Source organism: Scomber japonicus, chromosome 21, assembly GCF_027409825.1.
Source record: "Scomber japonicus isolate fScoJap1 chromosome 21, fScoJap1.pri, whole genome shotgun sequence".
Taxonomy (NCBI): domain Eukaryota; kingdom Metazoa; phylum Chordata; class Actinopteri; order Scombriformes; family Scombridae; genus Scomber; species Scomber japonicus.
The window spans coordinates 23,807,963-23,828,978 of NC_070598.1; the positions used below are offsets into that span (position 1 = coordinate 23,807,963).

A 21,016-nucleotide genomic window follows, 5' to 3' on the forward strand; every position below is an offset into this window, starting at 1 on the left:
CCATCATTTTACAATAGGAAGATGCCTTCTCTTTCTCTGTATGTTAGCTTTACTGAGTCAGTGTACAAAAAGTTCAGCACCTTGTGAATTGGCTTACAAAGTCTGTCATACTCAACTTATCCAAACAACACATTTGATTAAAGTAATGTAAAGATAAAGATATGGAAGTCCATTTTCGCCAATGTGATGAAAAAAAAGTTATAATGAAAAATTATAATGAGAAACTTTCTCAAAATAATGACTTTGTAGCTCAAAATATCAACTTAGTAACTCTAATAATGACTTGTATCTCAAAATATTAACTTAGTATCTCAAAATAACGAGAAACTATCTAAAAAATAATGACTTATCTTATGACTACTGAGTCATTATTTTAAGCTACAGTATGTTATTTGTCATTACATTGGTAGAAACGGGCCTCTACATAAAGACCTGATAAGACTTCATAACAGTAGCCGCTTCACTATCACTCCATTGGCCAGTCCGTCTGTCAATCAACCGCAGTCCCGGTAAGTGAAGCAGAGCACGCGCTGGGTCTGGCAGTGAGCGGAGCGCGAGCAGCAGAGCGCGAGTACAGCAGCAGCGCAACTTGTCAGTGAAACTTGCCAGTCACAATGCTCCTCTCAGCTTCATCATCTGCCTCTATACTCCACCATGCTGCTGCGACTCTCTCCTACGTTAACTAACACTCATTCTCAGTCACGCCAATGTTTTATTGAAGTTGTCTCTCAGCGTTTAGTCACACGTGTCGTTTAATATTAGTGTCGCTGCTGTTTTTGTAGAGATATTCAGAGTTTTTTTTAAGCTAACTTTAACGTTTGAACGAACCGCTCCAATTTAAACGACGCCATGATCCCTGAACGTCCCGGAGCCGGGGAAGCGAGGAGCCGGGTCCGCCAGCAGCACAGCCCGGCAGCAGAACCGAGCCAGAGCCGCAGCGTCGGAGGCTTGTTATCCCAAATTAAGAGCAGCATCAGGAGCGAATCTTTCACCGAACACTACACTATCATCCCCGGTAAAGAGCTGGGAAGGTAAGACGGACAACTTAACGTTAAAGTTCATTCAGTCTACTGTTATTTCTGTTTATTGTTCACATTGCGTGTGTGTATGTGCGCGCGCGTGTGTGTGTGTGTGGGGGGACATGCTGTACCTGTGTGTTTGGGGGTAAACATGAGTCTTTAGGACAGTGTGTGCAGTCTTTTGAGCAGATGAAATACCTTGTTGTATTTGTTGGCAGTTAGACTGTTTATCAGGCTCCTGTATCCATGACAACTATGTTTGGAACTGAATGCCTCACTTTATTTTTTGATTATTATTTACTGTAGCCATATTTTTCCAGTTTATGTAGACTTTTCTGACTTTCCTCTTATCATGTATGCGGCGATTCATTGCTTTGATGTTAAGTGATATCTGTTTTTCTCGCTGAGTCAGCGTTATTGAATATAAATTGGAGTATTTTGATTGATTAGTTCATTAATTGACTAGTTGTTCAGTGCATAACATGTCAGAAAGTGGTGGAAAAATGTCTTTCACTGTTTCTCAAAGCACAATGTATTGTTCTCTAATTGTCCACAACTCAAAGATATTCAGTTTAATGTCATAAAAGAAACCATAAAATAGTCACATCCAAGGAGCTGGAATCAGAGAATTTGGAAATTCCCTTCTTAAAAAATGACTCAAAATTCAAATGAACTATTACCAAAGTTAGCAAGTTATTTTTTTATCCCTTGCATACTTTTTAATTCTGTACCCTCACCAAAGTCATCACATTTCAGACATTTGGGATGTTTTTACAGCTGTCAAATGTCAACAGAATTTAAGAGTTAGAAATCAGCAACTAACTTCATTGCATGCCTGTAACTTAGACATTGTATAAAAGTCATCAGCTCAGAAACCTAATCTGTACATATCCTGTAATATTCCATTCAAGACCTCAAATGTTTATTCTCAGCGATACAGTCCAGAGACAGACCGTCTCTATTTGTCTTGGACACTTGCAAAGTTAAATCCAGTCCATTGTTTGACACCCTTTTCAAATAGCTAATGTTTCACAGGATTTATTTAAAGGTTAATTATTATAGGAAATGCCCTCCATCTCCATCCTGTAAGGCTCAACTCATCTGTGATACAGGACCTTAACAAAGTCACAAGGCCAATCCATTTTTGATTAGAAGATGCTTTTACCATGACTAATCAGCCACAGAGGGACCAGAGTCACATTGTTGGTGTGAATTGGTTTTCTGTCGGCTTTCTGACAGAGAAAACAATATTGTGTGTGTGTGAGTGTGTGTGTTGACCTAGGTACAACCTCACAGATAGGACCTGAGTTTAGACTGGGCTCAGTCAAAGTTATTTCAGTCAACAATCTCCAGTTATACAGCTCTCTCCCTCTGTGTGTGTGTGTGTGTGTGTGTGTGTGTGTGTGTGTGTGTGTGTGTGTGTGAGAGAGAGTCTTAGAGGGCCTCCACAAAGGTTGAGTTGCGTGTGCTTTGCGTCGTATGACCTGACATTGTGACTGAGATTAGCAGCCAGAACAACATGAAAGGTTACATTAATCTGCAGTACCACTCTGATCTAAAGCATTGTAGTCGGCAGATCAGCTGACACAAGTTCATGTGTTCAAACTCATATGCACCAAAGTACTTCATTGGGAACCCACTTTTTCAGTATCAATTAATGTATGGATTATTTTCTTAATTAGTCAATTAGTTGCTTGATCCATAAAATGTGAGAACAGTGTGTCCTCTATGATTTCTCTCAGCAGTGCAGACTGTGACGCCACCGGCAGTGGAATAACTTCAAACTAGCTCAGATCTGTTACAGAAAGGTTTATCCATGTCTACAGAGTCGTGTGTGTGTGTGTGTGTGTGTGTGTGTGTGTGATCATTTACAGCAGCCTTTGGCACTAACAGTGCTCTGGAGGTGCAGATAAGTGTCACTGTAATAAACCTTGAAAAGTGAAAAACCTCAACACAGTCAGGAGGGTTTGGATTTCCTTTCCCAATAAAATGTTATTTGAGTACAATCTAAGCATTGTCACATCATGGAGCATTATCATTACAATATTATTTATAAATGAGAGATTTATTTCACGGTAGAGTCAGACAAGAAGACTGAAGTAAGCACTATGTCTTGAGGTCATCCTAATTCACAGCAGGATTAGATTTTTTAAATTATTATTATTATTATTATTATTAAAACTAAACATTGTTCTAGAGCAGTTTCCAAGAGCAAAATCATTATCATAATATATATATATATATACAGTCAAGCCCGAAATTATTCATACCCCTTTTGGACATGCCACTTTTTGTTCAAATGTAAATAAAAGCTGACTGAAATATTTTTTTTACCACAATGATGCCTTTTGTACATCGTCTTTTTATCTTCTTGGAGACGCCTGTGTCAAAAGTCAAAATTTGCCAGGGGTATGAATAATTTCGGGCTTGACTGTATATATATATATATATATATATATATAAAACTCGATAATATCTCACTGGAAACATCTGAAATGTCAGTAAAATACATTCTATTCCTGACATGAAAATACAGAGTGAAGTTTAGAAAGAATGAAGAACACAGACATCAGTCAGTATGGGTCATTCCTGCTGTCCTCTGTCCTCACTGCTGTAGGTACTGATAGTAGAGGTAGGGGGCGCTGTTATCTCAGCCAGTAACCAAGTTAACAAGAATTTGTCTAATTCTTCGACATGGCAAACTAAGCTAAACATTAACAGAAACTACATACCAAGAACAGCTTTTAAGCCAATTTAACATAGTGGCCAAACAGTGTAATTACATCCTGTGATGCTACTGGACCATGTACATCTGCATTATAAAAGAGAAGTCTGTGTATCAGTGGAGCATTAAAATGTGATCAACTTTTCAAAAGTCCACAAAAGCCACACAGTTAAATTGTTTTATCCTCATTTAAGTTAACCAGAGGGCTAAACTAGAAGTAGCCAACTTGTCCAGTTTAAATTGTATTAGCGCCTGCTCTATGGGCCCAGCGATACAGAAGCTACAGTAGGTGGAGAAGGACAAACTTTTTTGGCCTTATGCACCACAGCTTTCATAGCAATGAACAGAACTCCACCTCCAACACTGTATCCAGCTCTGTTTGTACATCCATGCTACACACAGACAGCTCTAGTTCTAGCTTGTTTGTAACAGTTAGCTGTTAGCCTAGCCTGCGCTTTGGTTGTGTTAAACATGGCGGAGGTGGATGGGAGTCTGCAGGCAAAGTAGGTGAAATCATTTTACTACATGTTTCTGCTTTGTTGAACAGGTAATTTGATAAAGAATAAAAGTATTAATGTTTAGTTTGTTGCACCACTAGGTGGTGCTAAATCCTAAACACTGCACCTTTTTAAAAGAAGTGTTATTTGCTTATTTATTTAATTTAGTTTACTTAGTTAATGTATTACTGACTTTCATTAGCTTCTCGAATCCCTCATTTTCAACAATGTGCATCATCATGCTGGGTTTTAGAATAAAAAAAAAGCAACAGCATGTGTTAAGTTATGCTATATTGTTTCAAGCATCGTCATGGTGATGTGCACGTTAAATGTCAAGTAGATCCACTTTTTTGCTGTATCTGATGAAATTTCCTGCATTTTTCAATGTCAGTTTTTTTCTACATCATGCAGGTCTAGCATGTATTTATATGTCAGTGGTTGTTTTTTTTGTTTTTTTTGTGGCTTTTTTGTCACATGGTTTAACCCTAGGAAACGCTGACAGGACAGTTTGTTGCTGGAGCTTTTCTCTGTAAGCGCCTGCAATCTGCCTGCTCTATTGGCTGATAATATATTATTATTATTATTATTAATGTTATTATTATTGTTAATATACAGGTGATGAAATAAGTCTGTGGTGTTTCCTGTTTCAGTCATTATGTTTTCTCATTTGTTATTATAATCATACAGATAGGTGACTGCAAGATACTTTCAAATTCATTCATTCAAACGCAACTAAAGGTTGCAGGCTATTTATCAATGTGTCTGCCAGTTATGTGTCATAGTGTATTTCAGTGGAATAAGAACTGTGCAAAAATATGCCTATAGATTCCCACCTAGTTTTCCATTGAATCCTCATAACTGTAAGACTATTAGCTTCATCTGGCTGCTAGGTTACAGCTCCACCTTCTTGTTGGAGCAGTAGGAATCAAACCAGTTTGGGATGCAGTCCAGCTCTGTTCTCTTTGGTCCAGTAGACTTTTCACTGTGAGTGTGTCTCAAAGTGTTTAGAGCGTTTAAGTTTTAGCAGGAACATTGTTCTGCTGCTTAATCAGTGTAATAAGATGAAGGGGTTACCGTTCTCTGGCCACACAACTTGTGTTTGACTCTCAGCCAGGTCTCTGCTTCAGCTCTCTGAACTCTGCAGTGGAATTCCATTTATGAGAGCTGTTTAAGAAAAGCTGGACCATAAACTGAGCTTCCATACACCTCTCTGTGCTGCTGTTTACTCACACTCACTACATGAAGAGATGTAGAAAGAGAGATGTTGTACCTTACTTATTCGTTTCCTGATTTTGGTCATTTATTTGGAGTTGAAACCTAATGTGTTCATCTTGTGTAGAAAGTTCTGTGAGTGGTTTGTCTCCAGCTGTACAGCAGGGCTTAAAACGGAAGCATGATCATCAAACAATCATGCAGAACATTCTGCCTGTTGCAGAGCGTTCTAGCAGCTTGTGTGTAGTGTGTTTGCGTGTGTTTGTGTGTGTGTGTGTGTGTGTGTGTGTGTGTGTGTGTGTGCGTGCGTGTGTTCATAAAGTGTGAAGTGTGATGTGCATGGTGAGCAGTTTCCGGACTGAGATGTTGGATTGATGCCTCTCTGCCCGATCGCCCTCCCAGCATTCCTGCCCTGTGGGGAAACTCCCTCTGTGTGTGTGTGTGTGTGTGTGTGTGGTTGTGTGTGTGTGGACTGAACCACAGATTTTCCTCAGTATTAGGTGGACCACTCAGTTTCTTACTAAGCCTACAAAGTGGTATGATCAAACTGTGAACACATGAACAAGACACTGTAAGAGACCTTTTACACCTTAATTCAGCCTGTAGAAAACAGCTGATCACTATTTTAAAGTGATAACACTCTTATTTTATTACCAGTTGATATGAAATAGCACCAGCATCTTTGATGTGTCTGATTGATTGATTGATGATATCCTTTGCTTTGTGGTAATTCATGTAAACAATTCATAATATCAGGGGATGATGAGGCAAAACTGATGAGCTTTTACAGGGGCCATGCAGATCCTTTATGTTATTTATTATTATTATCACTATTTTCTCATCATTAAATGTGCAGATGTACTGTTTTTAAAGTTTAAAATTTGAAGCACATAGAGGAGTAATATCAGTGAGCTACTACATTATTGTTGAATAGTTCTGAATCATTGACTAGCGCATCAAAGCCCACAATCCTCCCTCTGCTCATTCTTCAAAGGACATCAATGTGAAAGCTGCAGTTATAGAGAAGTGTAGCTGCTTTAAAGCAGTGGGTGTGTGTGTGTGTGTGTGTGTGTGTGTGTGTGTGTGTGTGTGTGTGTGTGTGTGTGTGTGTGTGTGCTTCAGTGAATGATATCAGAGCAGAGCGAAAAAAAATTAGCAGCAAGTTAATGTGTGATACTTTATTTATCTTGAAATAAATTGAGGCATCCAGTAGCTTATATGACACACACATATACGTATACTAATGCAAAAAGCACTCAGAGAATACAAAGGAAGCCTGCATAGTGGAAGTGGTGTAGTAGGATGCTGTGGTAGAATAGAATGTGTACCATGGTGCTAGTACAAAAAGAGACAGAGTAAGGATATTACCAATGCAATTACTGTATCTGATACAGAATACAAATACACAATATAACAATACAAGAATGTTAACAGCAACGACATAATACCAAATGTATCATGGTGACATGTAAGTGACATTCAGATGGTATTATCAGGGGCTTCTTTCTGGGGCTGTAATTTCACACTGACCTAAAAAGTGGAAGACTCATGTCATTTCTCCACCCACAGGCCATAACCATGAACACACTCCATCATTCTATAATTAAGAGGAAAGACAAAGAGAAATCCAACTTGCTGTATTACAGTATTTTACTTTGTGATGAATGTTTTTAAGTCTGCTCTGAGGGATTTGTTTCCTTGTACTTGCACATCAGACTGAAGTCATGTTTTGTTCAGTATGCTGTATAATGTTAGTACTCACACTTTGTGTTTTTAGCTTCAGCTGTTTTTTAGAAGCTATGATAGAAGATTTGAAAGGAATCATAAACAAGCTACATAATGTGAAATGTGTTGTGTTTGGTAGTCTCATGCTGTTTGACCCCCACTAGCTGACCGCTTGTCATGTTGGAGGATGGTGGGGGGGTTTAAGGTAATACCCTCCCAATACGTCTATGCAGTGGGAGTCCCAGATGGCTCTCAGCCAAGCTCATTTAGTGACTGCGACAATGGTGCAGCAGTCAGTGAATTCCATATGGTTAAGACCCAAAGCTTTTTCCAGGATGGGACTTAGTGACAGAAATGGCCACTCTCTTATTAGTCCATATGGCCCTGAGCAGAGCTCTTTAGTGATATCAGCCCCACCCCCCCACCCCCCACCTTGTCATCTGGCTAAGATATCACATTAGTAGCCCATCGTCATGACTACGGTTACATCGCTTTACTCTTTGCAGGGAAGTAGACCAATTACAATGAGATCTCTGTTGACACGTTGTGACATCATTTCCTCTTCATAACAAAATTCTTATCAGTTGAGTCTCAGTTCATCACGAGATTGTGCTTGTGAAATAGATTCTATTTATAAAGGTTAATTGCTTTATGCTTCAAAAAAAAGTTTAACATTGTGCATGTTGTGTATTAATTATTAAATTATTTTTTGAAACTTCAGAAAAAAAAATTGAAAATGATCACAGAGGAACCTGTTGTACAAGAATATGTTTGAGTTTGCTGATAACAATTTAATTAAGATTTTCATTAATTTAAGTTTTTTTTAAATATATATTTTTAAATCTGCCTATAGTATATAGTCATGAGTGGGATATTTTTCTGATGTTAGCATGTAATTATTAAAAATGCTGCAGCAAAACAACATGGGACATCATTACAGAGATAACTAGAGACTGATGAGTGATGCTAACAGGTTGTTTTAATTCATTTATGGCATTTTAAAAATGTGAGTCTTTAGCAGCAAGTGGCTGATTGGTTTTACTCTGCTGTGTGATTATTAAAACAATGCTGTAGTGACACATGTAGAGCCACCATCGATTTTAAAGGAGAGGGAGATCAATGTTAATACAGTGAGAGGCCGCCACAAATAAATCAATGTGTGGGAAACACTGAGTTGACAGGAGGATGCATGCTGTCACCCGGGCCGGGCGTGCACATGGAATCTGTTGATGCTAGTGGGTCAGTTTGGCAGCGAGCCAGCGAAAATCTTTATTTGATTAAACGCGTCCAGAGCTGGCGTGACTGTCACAGAGCCACCACACATCCACTGACTCACTCACACTACTGACAGATGATGTTTTGATGCAGGTGTGAATGCTTAGCTGTCCCTCAAGGGAGCTACGCTACTTTTATAACACATTTAAGTTTAGAAAACATTCTAAAATGCTTTTTTTTTAAAAATCCCTGGTGCTCAGGCCCAGCAGGGGGTCAGCTGAGGTCTGGCAGGGTGCCAGGTTTGCAATCCACTGATGTAAACCCTGAATATAGTGTATGAGATGCTTAGATTGTCCATTAAAGACAAGGACAGAGAAAGGCTTCCTGCTGCCAACACTTACTGTATATAAATATGGCCATCTTGTTTTGGAGCCACAGTCCCTTCTGCCCTCTCCTCTTACCCATGAAGGTTTGAGAGTGGTTGTCACAGCTGTCAATCATGACGTTAAATAACACAATAAAAACAAACCAATCAGAAAAATGAGCGCTTAAGAAGTGATAACAACGACCTAAATGGCTGAAACCATCTTTGAGAAATATGTATTAGACGTGTGCTTTGATTTTTTTTAGCTTGGCTCATGTCCCATCCGTTAACATGGAGGAGGTGGGACTTATGACCTATACTGCAGCCAGCCACCAGGGAGCGATCCAGATGTTTTGGCTTCACTTTTAAGGAGCTGTCATGACAACCATCTTACAGTGCATGGTTGCCAAGCATCATTGTATATCAGTTAATACGACAAGAAAGAAAAGAGACCACAGTATATTCATCATGTCAGTGAATGCAACATGAATGATGCTGGATTATAAGCTATGATGTATATTTCCACAATACTGACAGCATGGCTAATGAAGCAGCATGAGAAATATCAGCCTACAGGAGTCAATGCTACGTATAAAATCTAGAAAATAGACCTGCTGTGATTAGTCCATTAATCCATCAGTTGCCAACCATTAAATTCATCAATAAATTCAGCAGCTATTTTGACACAAAAAAAATCCAATGTCTCCAGCTTCTCAGATGTGAATATTTTCTGGTTTCTTGAGTCTTCTAAGACAGCAAGCTCAATCCGTTTTGGCCATGAACTGTTGTGATCAACATTTTTGTACTACATGCACACTAAAGATTTCCACTGGCCAAACCTGCTAACTTCCAGTTAGCACCCTGCTAGCTTGAATATGGATAAAATAATGAAATCATACAGCTCTTCTAGACTTTCTAAATGTTATCGGACTGTACGGTCAAATTCTGAGTCATTTCTACAGGAGCAGGTGTACAGGTGTAACATTCAAAACAATTTATCCACCGTTCACCAACACACTTTTAGCAACTGGGTATGCTATGGTGTAGCCCATGATGTAAGCATGTAATTACTTACACTTACCCTTAAACTGATAGACTTTGTTTTGGTTGCACTTAGAAAAATAATGTACCATAATGTCCCATATTTTAAAAGTGAGAACAGAAACATTCTAAACCTTTACTGATACAAAACTGTGATGTTTAAAAGCATTAATATAAAGGTTAATATTAACAGTTAATCGCTGCATCCCTACTGAAAAACTTCATTATGATTTGACACATGTCTAAGCACGATTTAATTTGTCACACTAGTCAAACTGGGGAATAACTCAACATTGTCACAGTTAAGCTCACTGTAACAACAGTGTGTGTGTGTGTGTGTGTGTGTGTGTGTGTGTGTGTGTGTGTGGTGCAACCTGTTTTAAGATCAGGCTTGTGTATAGCTTCCATTAGTGAACACTCCCACTATAACTAGGCCATGTTAGAAGCTATAAACAGCTGGTGCGACCCTGCTGCAGTTCTCCATTAGACGTATTGTATTCAAAGTTAACCAGCGTGTTAGCTGATGTTTAGCTTTCTGCTGCTGCTTCTCTTCAGGCTCTGACCTCCCAAAGCCTTCCATCCATTTACACTGCTGCTTTACATTAAATGTAACCCTGCCATCACCTCTGCTCCGCTCGGTCTGTGTGTACACAAATACAACACACACACGCACACACACACACACACACACACACACACACACACACAAAGCCATCTCTTTCAGGGTGTAGTCTGTGAATGAGGCTGCTGGCTTTGGAAATGTGCTGACGCGGCTTTAGAAAAGGCTGTGGTGGCCCAGTATGGTTTCTAAAGAGCAGGCCCAGACTCCCAAACCAAACAGCATGTATCTGCTGTTCCCAGGCACAGCCACACCCACACACACACACACACACACACGCTGTTGCACTACTCTTTAAACCACCAGCACTAAGAGAAGCATGTTACAATACTTGTGCTTTTTAATAACTAACCATGTGAAAACACAATCAGTCCAGATGTTCTACCAGCTGTGCAGACATATTGACTGGTAAAAGAATGTGAAATAGAAAAAATCAATTGAACAAGTGATGAAGTTGTATTCATTATATTAGATAGTAATGAAGGTTACTGTAGTGTGCATGCATTAAACACAGGCCTGCAGCAATCTCTCTCTCTCTCTCTCTCTCTCTTTCTTTCTCTCTTTCTTTCTTTCTTTCTTTCTTTCTTTCTTTCTTTCTTTCTTCCTTTCTTTCTTTCTTTCTTTCTTTCTTTCTTTCTTTCTTTCTCCTCTTCACCTCTTTCACAGTGTAATCATTAACCAGTCAGTGTTTAACGCACTCTTGACATTATTTGTGGATTATTACATTTAGAGATACATTTCAAACAGGGAAATAGAATTTGATGTGTCATTTTCTGGGCTGTCTCCGTTTTTTTTCCACCTCAAGTTAATGTTTAAAAGATATAGTTGCTTCACTTTCTTCTGACCAAATTCAGTTTCAAGCGCTTTTAAATCTGTGTTAAAAAAAGCACATGTAGAAACTGACATGGCCTCCATAAGCTGTGTGTTATGTCCTGTGTGTGTTAAAGGTGAGACAAGAGGCAAGTGAAAGTCACTTGTGTCTGCACTATATAAAGTCTACTATGTGTGATAACATTGTTTAATATTACTAAGTATTTAGTTCCTGTCTTTCTGATGTTCACTGCTAATATTGAGGCCAAACATCAAACAGCACATGTCCATTGAGTAAAGAAGTGAATAATCAAAGCTTTAACATTATAAGTGTGTGACTCATTGTTTAACATAGAGTCAAACAATGCCTGCTGCTTTCTCCTGTGTATAAATACAACACACTGATCCTTGGACTTGACCTGTTGACCAATCAGTAACCAAAGCTGCTGCCCTCTGTTTTAACTGTGTTACACATAATGTGAGGACTTTCAGTAAAGTCAGCTGATTAATCACAGCGAGGGCCAGGGTTCTACTTTATGGATTGTAATTATTCAATTTATTACCTTTGATGTGTCGTTTGTACTTCCTATTTGTATTTGAAATGACCTTAGTATCAAATTGATTAGGCCTGCAACTTGCTATTTTTTTTCATTGTCTATTGATCTATAGATTGTTCTCATCATTCAATGATTAGACCATAAAATCAGAAACTGAAAAAAAAAAGTTTTGTCAAATATATATTAAAAAAAAAAAAATTATAAAAAACTGTACTTTAAAAAGTCAGATGATCCAATCAATTATTGATTAATTATTGTCTTACCACTAACTATGAGTCTCTTTGACTTATCAGGAGTTGAGAATTACCGTAAAAACTGGTATATAAGATACACTGTTTTTTATTCCCTTTAATAATGGGCTGCATCTTACACACTATACAGCAGTAACATGAAGAGAAAGTTTGGATCTGGATATGTTATAAGTCTGTAAAGGAGCAGGTTTTTCTACTGGATGGAACAGAGGATGGTGCTGAGTTTGACTCTGAGGACAGTGAGCTTGATGAGACTTACAGAGACTTAGGAGCAATATTTACACACAGCTACAGCTCTGGTGAAGAGTTTTTAGGATTCAAGTAAGCATACAGCTACTCACTGTATCAAATATGTGAAGTTACTGTGTTGTTTTAAAGGTTTAATTCATACTCATAGCATTGCCTGAACTGTTATGAGTTAATAGCCTACCTACTGGTCCAGTTCAGTTCAATCATTACCAGACCATTAACCAATAACCTGACACACTGTTTCAGGTGGAATATGTGTGTTTTATTATGTTTCAAATAAAAGTAGATTGAAAAAGTGTTGGAGTAACTTTTAACACGTGTTCATAAATGAATAATTACTGGTGTGTTCAAGGGTTAGGGTTAGGGCTGAACATATGGTTTTTATCTTCACATATGTAATGCAGTTGAAATGACTTTAAGAGATGGGAAACACAGTTGCAGTGTTACAGGAATAGTGTGTAACAGGTCTGATATGAAAACATGTGTACATGCAGTAATGTGTGTGTGTGTGTGCCTCATGACTGTCACATGAGAGCAGCTGAGGAAGAATCAGCTCAGTGCAGAGCTTCAGGCTCAGTACTGCAGCCTCATACACACTCTCTATCATTGTACTTTCATATCTCAGTTTCTCTTCTTGCTCTCAGCTGTTTGATAAAGAACGACGTGAATGACTGTTTTTGGCTCGTTCTATGTTTTTACTGTCCCTGCAGCACACAGTGATTATAATACTCTGCTTTGTCAAAGATCTGCGAACCCTCAAGTTCTGTTGGTTTATCTTAAAGCCCTTTCATTCTGCACTTTAATGAGTCTCATTTATCCTTTTAATAGAAAAGACTTCACTTTACATCTGCACGTCACATCTGCCTGCACTTTCTGCCTGCAGTAACAATGATAGACATTGATTTCATCGGGCAGGTAGATAGTGTTGAAGCTTCTGGAGAAGGCATGGTTTCATTTCAATACACAGCAACTTGCACATGTAGTTGGAGAGGAGTTATTATTTTTTAGTAACAATTGAATGACTGAAAGAGTTTGAAGTATCAGTCATGCAGGTGAGCTGAAAGCAGTTGAAATCAGTTGAACTGCAAGCATATCAAATCTGTCTAAAAGTGTTGAAGTTGAAGCTATGGAGTCAGTTGAATGGTCACTTTGTATACTGTAAGTACTGACAGAAGTTGAACATTTGGAGCAGCTGGACAACAGTCAACAGACATGAAAGCAAATGAAGTGTCAGTGTGATGTATAAGAAGTGAAAGAAGTTGAAATGTAAAAGTAAAACCAAAAATAGTGTTTTAATGTCCACCTAGAGATCATGTGTTGTGTGTGTGTACCACTCTGACGCTCCTCTATATGGAATGATTGAATGGTTCAGCCAATCAAGTACTGAATCATTCAGTGCTGATACTCCCTCTTGTTGTCTTTAGGTCAGTTTTGATACAGGAGGACAACATGCGTTAAGTCAAAAATTAGATATAATTTCATTTAAACCAGGCACGTTGACTATAATTTCCAAAATATGCATAGAACCTGTGGTAATAAGTTAGAATTGGGTGATAATTTAAAGGGACTCAAGGTCTCTGGCAGCAGGATTGAGAACTACTACTCTACCCAAAAACCTCAAACCTGGCTACTTGTTCTGCTCATGCTGGCAGCAGATCCACAGTAGAGAGTAAATTTGCTGGGTCACAATGCCAGTGTGGATTCACCACTACCCCCCCCCCCCAGCCTGGATTATGATCTCACTGTACTGTATGAACTACCAAGGTCACATAGAAGTCGATGTGTTTAAGTTTCAGCTGCCCTGATATTGAAATGTGTCCTTCTAGTTGTTCTTTCAATGAATTTTCACATCGTCACTATAAATATCTACTGTAATGTATGATGTCATATCTCTTCCTTTATTTACATCAGGTGACAGAATGAATGTGAGCCACATTTACAGAAGCAGGGTGCAGTTTTGGCGTATCAGTGAGGCTCGGCTGTGGGTCAGTCAGCTCCAGCCAGGCTGCTCCTGCTGCTGATGATGATGATGATGATTATTGGAGCATTGACTGCTTCCAGTAGCCAAAGGGAAGTGATGATGTGAGCCTGTCATCTCCCATCACCAGCTGCTTTTTAGAGATTTCCCCCCTGGGCTTACATGCACATGTGCACAGAGCTATGTGGTCCTCACATGAGACCACCTTCCAGCCTGAGATGAAACTGGGTCAGTTGTCATGAAAAGGGAGCCAGGGCCACAAAAGATGTCTCACATATGTTTTATATTCAGCATTAACAGCAGACACACATCTGTGCAGCTTTTGCTTCACAGTTAGTCATCAGCTGTATTATTAACTGATAAATATCTGATGCTACAAGCAGTTAAACATGTTATAATAATAATTTAGTTTAAATGTGTTATTCCAACAATAAAGGAGAAATATTTTTCACATTTCAATATTTATAGTGCAGAACATTTTTGCACGATTTACAGTTTCCTGTTTCTTTAAGGCCCCCCTCTGTTCTAGTGGTTAGCTCCTAGAAGCCGGGTCCCACTGACCTCAAGTCTGTTGGGAGGCTACGTCAACAATCCATGAAGCAAACTATAGTAGTAGGATTTCACTTTTTCTCATGCTTTACTCAAAACTCAAACACATCTATACATGTTCAAGCTGAAATATGAACAACACATGGATACACTTTGAACAATGACTTAACAGACACACATTTATGAGAGTGTGCCAGAATGTGAGGTCAGCATGCAGACAAAATAGGAAAAAAAATCACATTATTACATATTGTTTAACATAAATATGTGACATCATAACAGGAAATAGAAACACAGAACAGAAAGAAAATTATAATGACTCCTTTTTAAAGAAAAGTGTTTTTTTTGTTTTATTTTGGAACAGTCTTTTAAAAAGCATCTCAAAGCCCATGTGTTTTCTTTGGTTCCTCACAATTTTATGATCTTTAATTTTTGGATTGTACTCTTTATTCTTTTTGTTACACATTAGCTCCTCTGTTACTTTCCTGTTTCCTTTTTTTTGTAATTGTGTGATTCTGTCCACTAACAGTAGTCATGTGCAGTGAGTGATCATAAACCTCATTTCTAACAATAACTAACTTCACCACACCAGGATGCACCTGCTCCTTTCACCTCATCCCATCATCACACACTGCACAGTTTGAAAACCTTGTCTGCCTGCTCATTTCAGTCAGCATCATTAGTGTGATTCTGTGTTACAAATCAGTCCAGTTAACACACAATCAAAATTTGTTTTATTTTCTGAACATCTAACTTTGTATTCCTCATCCAGTCATACTGGTAGCAGCTAAAGGGAAAATGCTGTGGACATGAAATCATTCAGGGCAGTTGGTCTTGTTAATTTAACATTCAACAGAATAAATGGGGGCATAAACAATTAGTGAAGGGACATTTAGCCCTGATTCATTATGTCTTGATGGATGAATTTCTGGGTTGTAGTTGCTTCTCTTCTAACTTGTATACTTTCAGGGATACTGTGTTATATCTAACAATGAAGGTAATGAACTAGAAGCAGAATTCAGAAGAAAGAAGTTGTCTTACTGAACCTAAACATGGCCCTTGTGTTTATTAGGCTTTACGCCGATCTGATCGGCTATATCGGATCGGCCGATATTTAGCATTTTATGCAATTGGTGAGATCGGCTGTAATGTCTTAATTCGCCGATCCGATCAATGTCGTCATGTTGAAACTTTTTGCAGATGCTCCCGTTGCATAGATTACAGATGGCTTGTGTTTTATCTGTCTCATTTACTAGAAGTTCCACACCACAGACATGTTTGTTTGAATCTGACAGTTTTGAGCCCTGTCACGATGTGAAGGACAATAAAGTTTTTTGAATCTTGAATCATGAGCTGTCGGATTCAAACAAACATGTGGGTGTTGTGGGCAGACAGATAAAACACAAGCTATTTGTAATCTGTGCAACACTAAAGAACCTCGTTGGGAAGCATCTGCAAAATGTTTCAACAGCACAAATGTACCTGGAGGGAACACGAGGAGGAGAAGCCGCGTTTAAGAAACGAAGCGTGGACAAAGAAGACGTGATCGGATCACTAATCGGTTTATTTAAACTCACTGATCGGTCATCGGCCCCAAAAATCCTGATCGTGTAAAGCCTAGTGTTTATAGCCCTACTGTTGTTCTTGTCTTCCAGGGGGAAGTTCGCCGTGGTCAGAAAGTGCGTGGAGAAATGTACGGGTCACGAGTACGCAGCAAAGTTCATGAGGAAGAGGCGGAAAGGCCAGGACTGCCGGATGGAGATCATCCACGAGATCGCGGTGCTGGAACTGGCCACGGCTAGCTCCCGCGTGGTCAACCTCCACCAGGTGTTTGAGATGGCCTCTGAGATGGTGCTGGTCCTGGAGTTGTAAGTATCCAACCTGTACAAAGTCACCCAGTGTTCTCCAGAGGTTCATGTTGGTGGAATAAGAGATGAAAAGCAATGAGCCTAAGACAACTGTGCCTGTCTACAATGAACCAAAAAAATAAAAAGTCCTGGTGGAATTTAGTTTGTAGCTTTTAGCTCCAAGAGCACAAAAAAATGCTTTCAAACATGAAGATAATCTCATAATTCAATTTTTTTCAATTCAGTTGTATTTACATAAAGCCAAATCACAGAGCATTAAGAGCTTTGTAGGTGAGGAGGATTTAAAGTTCTATTCTGGATTTTACAGTGAGCCAGAGCAGAGAAGCTAAAATAGGAGTAATATGATCTCTGTTTTGTTTTTGTCAGTGCACGTGCAGCTGCATTGTGGACCAGCTTTAGAGTTTTTAGAGACTCATTGGGGCAGAGCAGTGATGCAGCAGAAGTAACAAATGCCTAGTTTTGTACATACCAGTACTGTTTGTACTGTTTTGTACATACCAGCTTCCGTAGTAGCAGCTCTGCTTAAAAGCACAGAAGAAGAGCTTTGGTGCATCTATTGTTTATGAAGAAAATAGGGCTGGGTGATATGACCAAAATCCCATATCCTGATATAGGTCATTTCATATTTAGATAAGAATACCTATCAAGATATAGCACATCTTTATTCACGTAATAAACAGTTTGTCAGTTAACAATATATTCCACACAAAAGATGGACAAACCTCAAATAACGAAAAATACTCCAGTACAAAATAAATCATCACATGATATATATGGTCACATCACACAGCCCTACTTCTGCTTCAGACAGTGACCCAGCCATCCTAGCTTCCCAGCTGCTCAGGAACTACCAGAGGGATTGTAGGTGCTATGCCTCGGGGGGGGGGGGGGGGGGGACGACTGCACTGGGAGCTGGATAACTATATGCTAATGATGGGTTTCCATGGTCCTGAGCCTCGCTTCAAATTCACTGAGCCTCACCTCCAATAATACTGCCTGAATGGCTGATATACTACATTACGCTATATATTTTATTTTAGAAATCCTAAATGTCATATAAATTGTACATATGACAAGATGTATTTCTCTCTGTCACACTCTCTCTGTCACTTACACATGCACACATGTGATCCAGTATCATGTTTACTACAGTAACCGCACCAGTTGTCCATGATCTCATCTCACTGGTCATGCCTGGGCCATGCTTGACCTGGTTTCTACAGAGGAGGGGGAGAGAGTGTGTGTGTGTGTGTGTGTATGTGTGTGTGTGTGAGAGAGAGAGAAAGAGAGAGAGAGTTCATGGTCAAGAAGGTCTCTCTCTCTCTCTCTCTCTCTCTCTCCCTCTCTCTCTCTCTCTCCCTCTCTCTCTGTCCTTGTCCCTGTCCCTGCACACGCTATATTGGATTTAGCCTGCATCTCTTACCGTAGTGACATCCAACCCCACCCCCCTCCTCCTCCCTCCCTTCTACACACATGAACATCCTCAACAGTTTTCACACTGAGCAAATCATTTAAATGAGATCATATTGACACATTGTGTATCAGCTTCCATTTGTTTTGACCTGTGCACACACAGCAGTTCATCACTAACACACAGACATACAAACATCTGGAGGCAAATATCCCATCAAAAAAAGATCACACACATACAGTGTTCCACAAAATCAGTGTTCCTCTCTGCTTTGCCTCTGTGTTTACATGCAGTGACAGAGGAGTAGACAGTGCCAGTGTAGTGTGGATCATAGTGTTTTACAGGATTATGTGCTGTCAGAAGCACATGCCATACAGTGCAATCTGTCCCGTTAAGGAGATCCCATAAATGCCCCTTTAAATGCTCCAATCCCCCCCCCCCTCCCCCACCTCAGTCCATAATCCCAATCCCAGCCATTGTTCATAAAAAGGATAATCCTAGAATTAACTGCTGCCCTGCTTGAGGGTAGTGCTCCTAGCCACAGACACACAGTCAGCTGGCACATAGTCATACACACACACACATTCAAACCACACACACACACACATACACACACACATTCAAACCACACACACACACACACATATTCAAACCACACACACACACACACACACACACAGGAGATACTACACATACTACACATACAAAAATAATAACCATTACCCCAAAACTGAAAAAATGTAATCAAGGAATAATAGATGTGAGGGATTTTGGAATGGGGATTTCCATCTTGATCTCTCATAATTAGGCTCCTGTATCAGACAACATACTGTATATAAATTCATTCACTAAGCTCAGCTCTGTCTACGTGTGTTGATCAGTTTCGAGGTCCCTTAAAAACATGTTGCTGCATGTCTCGAGGACATTTCTGTAACGTGATCTTTCATTCCTTAGAATAGCAAGAGCTTTACAGGATGGTATTATTATAGAGTCTACAGGCTTTACATCTGCCTCCACCTACTCCTATGACATATATGAATTGAATTTATGAAACATATTTAGCCAATTACGTCTATTTATCTCCAGTTACACTTGAATGTTGGCTTATATTTTCTAACAGTAGAGTGACGTAAGTATACATTTCATTATGTTATCTACTTATCATACAGTAACATAATTATCAACATCATCATGTCTATATATGGACTTATCATATGATACATGGACATGACTTTGATCATTTTTTTGACCTCAGTATCACCACATTTCACATTAGCAGCTAAGAGTCTATTCATGTCACATTGGCTAAACAAGTAGTGTCCTCCATTCCTCACTGTGTACGTCCTGAGTGGAGACTGTAGAAGAATTAAAGGTAAATAACTCTGTCCCCAACCATAATGGTAGTCTGTTTTTACTCTCCACCCCCCTATTATACTATTATATCATCATTATATCAGTGGTATAAAATGATCTTCAAATGACAATAATATCGTTTATCACGATTATTTCTGAGACAATATATTGTTCAAACAGAATTACTTATCGTGATAGACCTAAACTCTTACACTCTTATTTTGATGACCACAATCACTGAATAAAAGCTGACATAGTAATTGAAATGGAAGCGGTGAGATGAGCCGACACATGATTCTCTAAAGTTAATCCATTCAGATACAGTTGAAGTTCAAACTGGAGTTTCTCCTTATTCTCCAATTAAATTCAAAAACTGCACAAATGATGGTGTATATAATCAATTAGCATCATATCTGTTAAATAGTAAAATAAGAAAGAGTAGCAGCATTATCAGCTTCTGTTAAGTAAATGAGCAACTTCCAACCTTATAAAACTTCTCAACAACCATTGGAAATGAAATCAGTTGAAGTGTGTCTGATATGAGGAAGTGAATGATAAGAATAAAGGGATGAGTGTCTCTATGTGATTGTCAGAGCTCGTGTCAGCACCATTCAATCCAGAGAATCACCACTGATCTACCCCCCCCCCCCCCCCCTCCATCCTTCCTCCTCCTCCTCCTTTTTTTAAATACCCCCCCCCCCCCCCGGTGCTTTTTATACCAGGAGGGAAATAGAGCAGAATGCTTTCATTCTTTCAGTGGAGAGATGTTGACAACATGCTCTTGTCTCCTTCTTTTTTTCTCTCCCCGTCTTTTATTCGGCGGACAGCTGACAGATATTTCGGGCAGTGGGGCAAATGGTGATGAAGGATAGATGGAGGAGTAGATGGATGCGATGGGGGGAGGAGGAGGAGATATTCTTCAAATGAGGGTCAACTGGACATAGAAAACTATTCATGCCATGATGGGAGAAAGGGGGGGGGGGGGGCTTTTTTCAGACTAGAAGAGAGAGAGAGAGAGAGAGGAAGGAAGAAAGAAAGAGTGAGAGTGAAGATGAGAAGCTAGGGGAAGAGACAGAGGTGAGAATGGTGTAAATGAGAGGGTGATGGAGAGAGCAGTTAAACAGAGAATGAATGAGAGCTCTGTGGCCTCATTGCTGGCTGAGCTCCAGCTGGGAGTTCATTATGTCAGTTGAGCCGCACAAGCGCACGTGAGCAGCCAAAGCATGGCCTCTCGCCCAGAGAGAGAGAGAGAGAGAGAGAGAGAGAGAGAGAGAGAGAGAGAGAGAGAGAGAGAGAGAGAGTCATACAGTGGGACAAACATTGGAATGACTTGTTAATATTCACAGTTCAATAACACACACTGTTATTGATGTTTCCTGTTAACTCCTGGTAGACTTTGTCACACATAAAGACTTGTATCCATATACTGTTTTAATTCTATTACATTTCTCAATTTATTAGGTAATAATAAAGATGTATTGCTTAAATATAAACAGTAAAGAACAATAAAAACTAGAAGGTAAAAGAGAATGTTTGATATAATGTTCACATGGTGCACATTCCTAAATAAATG

The 21,016-nt window shown here is 39.3% G+C and overlaps 1 protein-coding gene across 1 annotated transcript in view; it reads left to right on the forward strand.

Annotated features, from left to right (window-relative positions):
• Positions 1-849: 849 nt before the first annotated feature.
• stk17a (serine/threonine kinase 17a) overlaps positions 850-21,016 on the forward strand; it is a 31,870-nt gene continuing 11,703 nt past the window's right edge. The window contains exons 1-2 of the mRNA XM_053342488.1: positions 850-1,031; positions 16,467-16,679. Of these exons, the coding sequence (XP_053198463.1) occupies positions 850-1,031; positions 16,467-16,679 (395 nt within the window). The remainder of the gene's footprint in view (positions 1,032-16,466; positions 16,680-21,016) is intronic.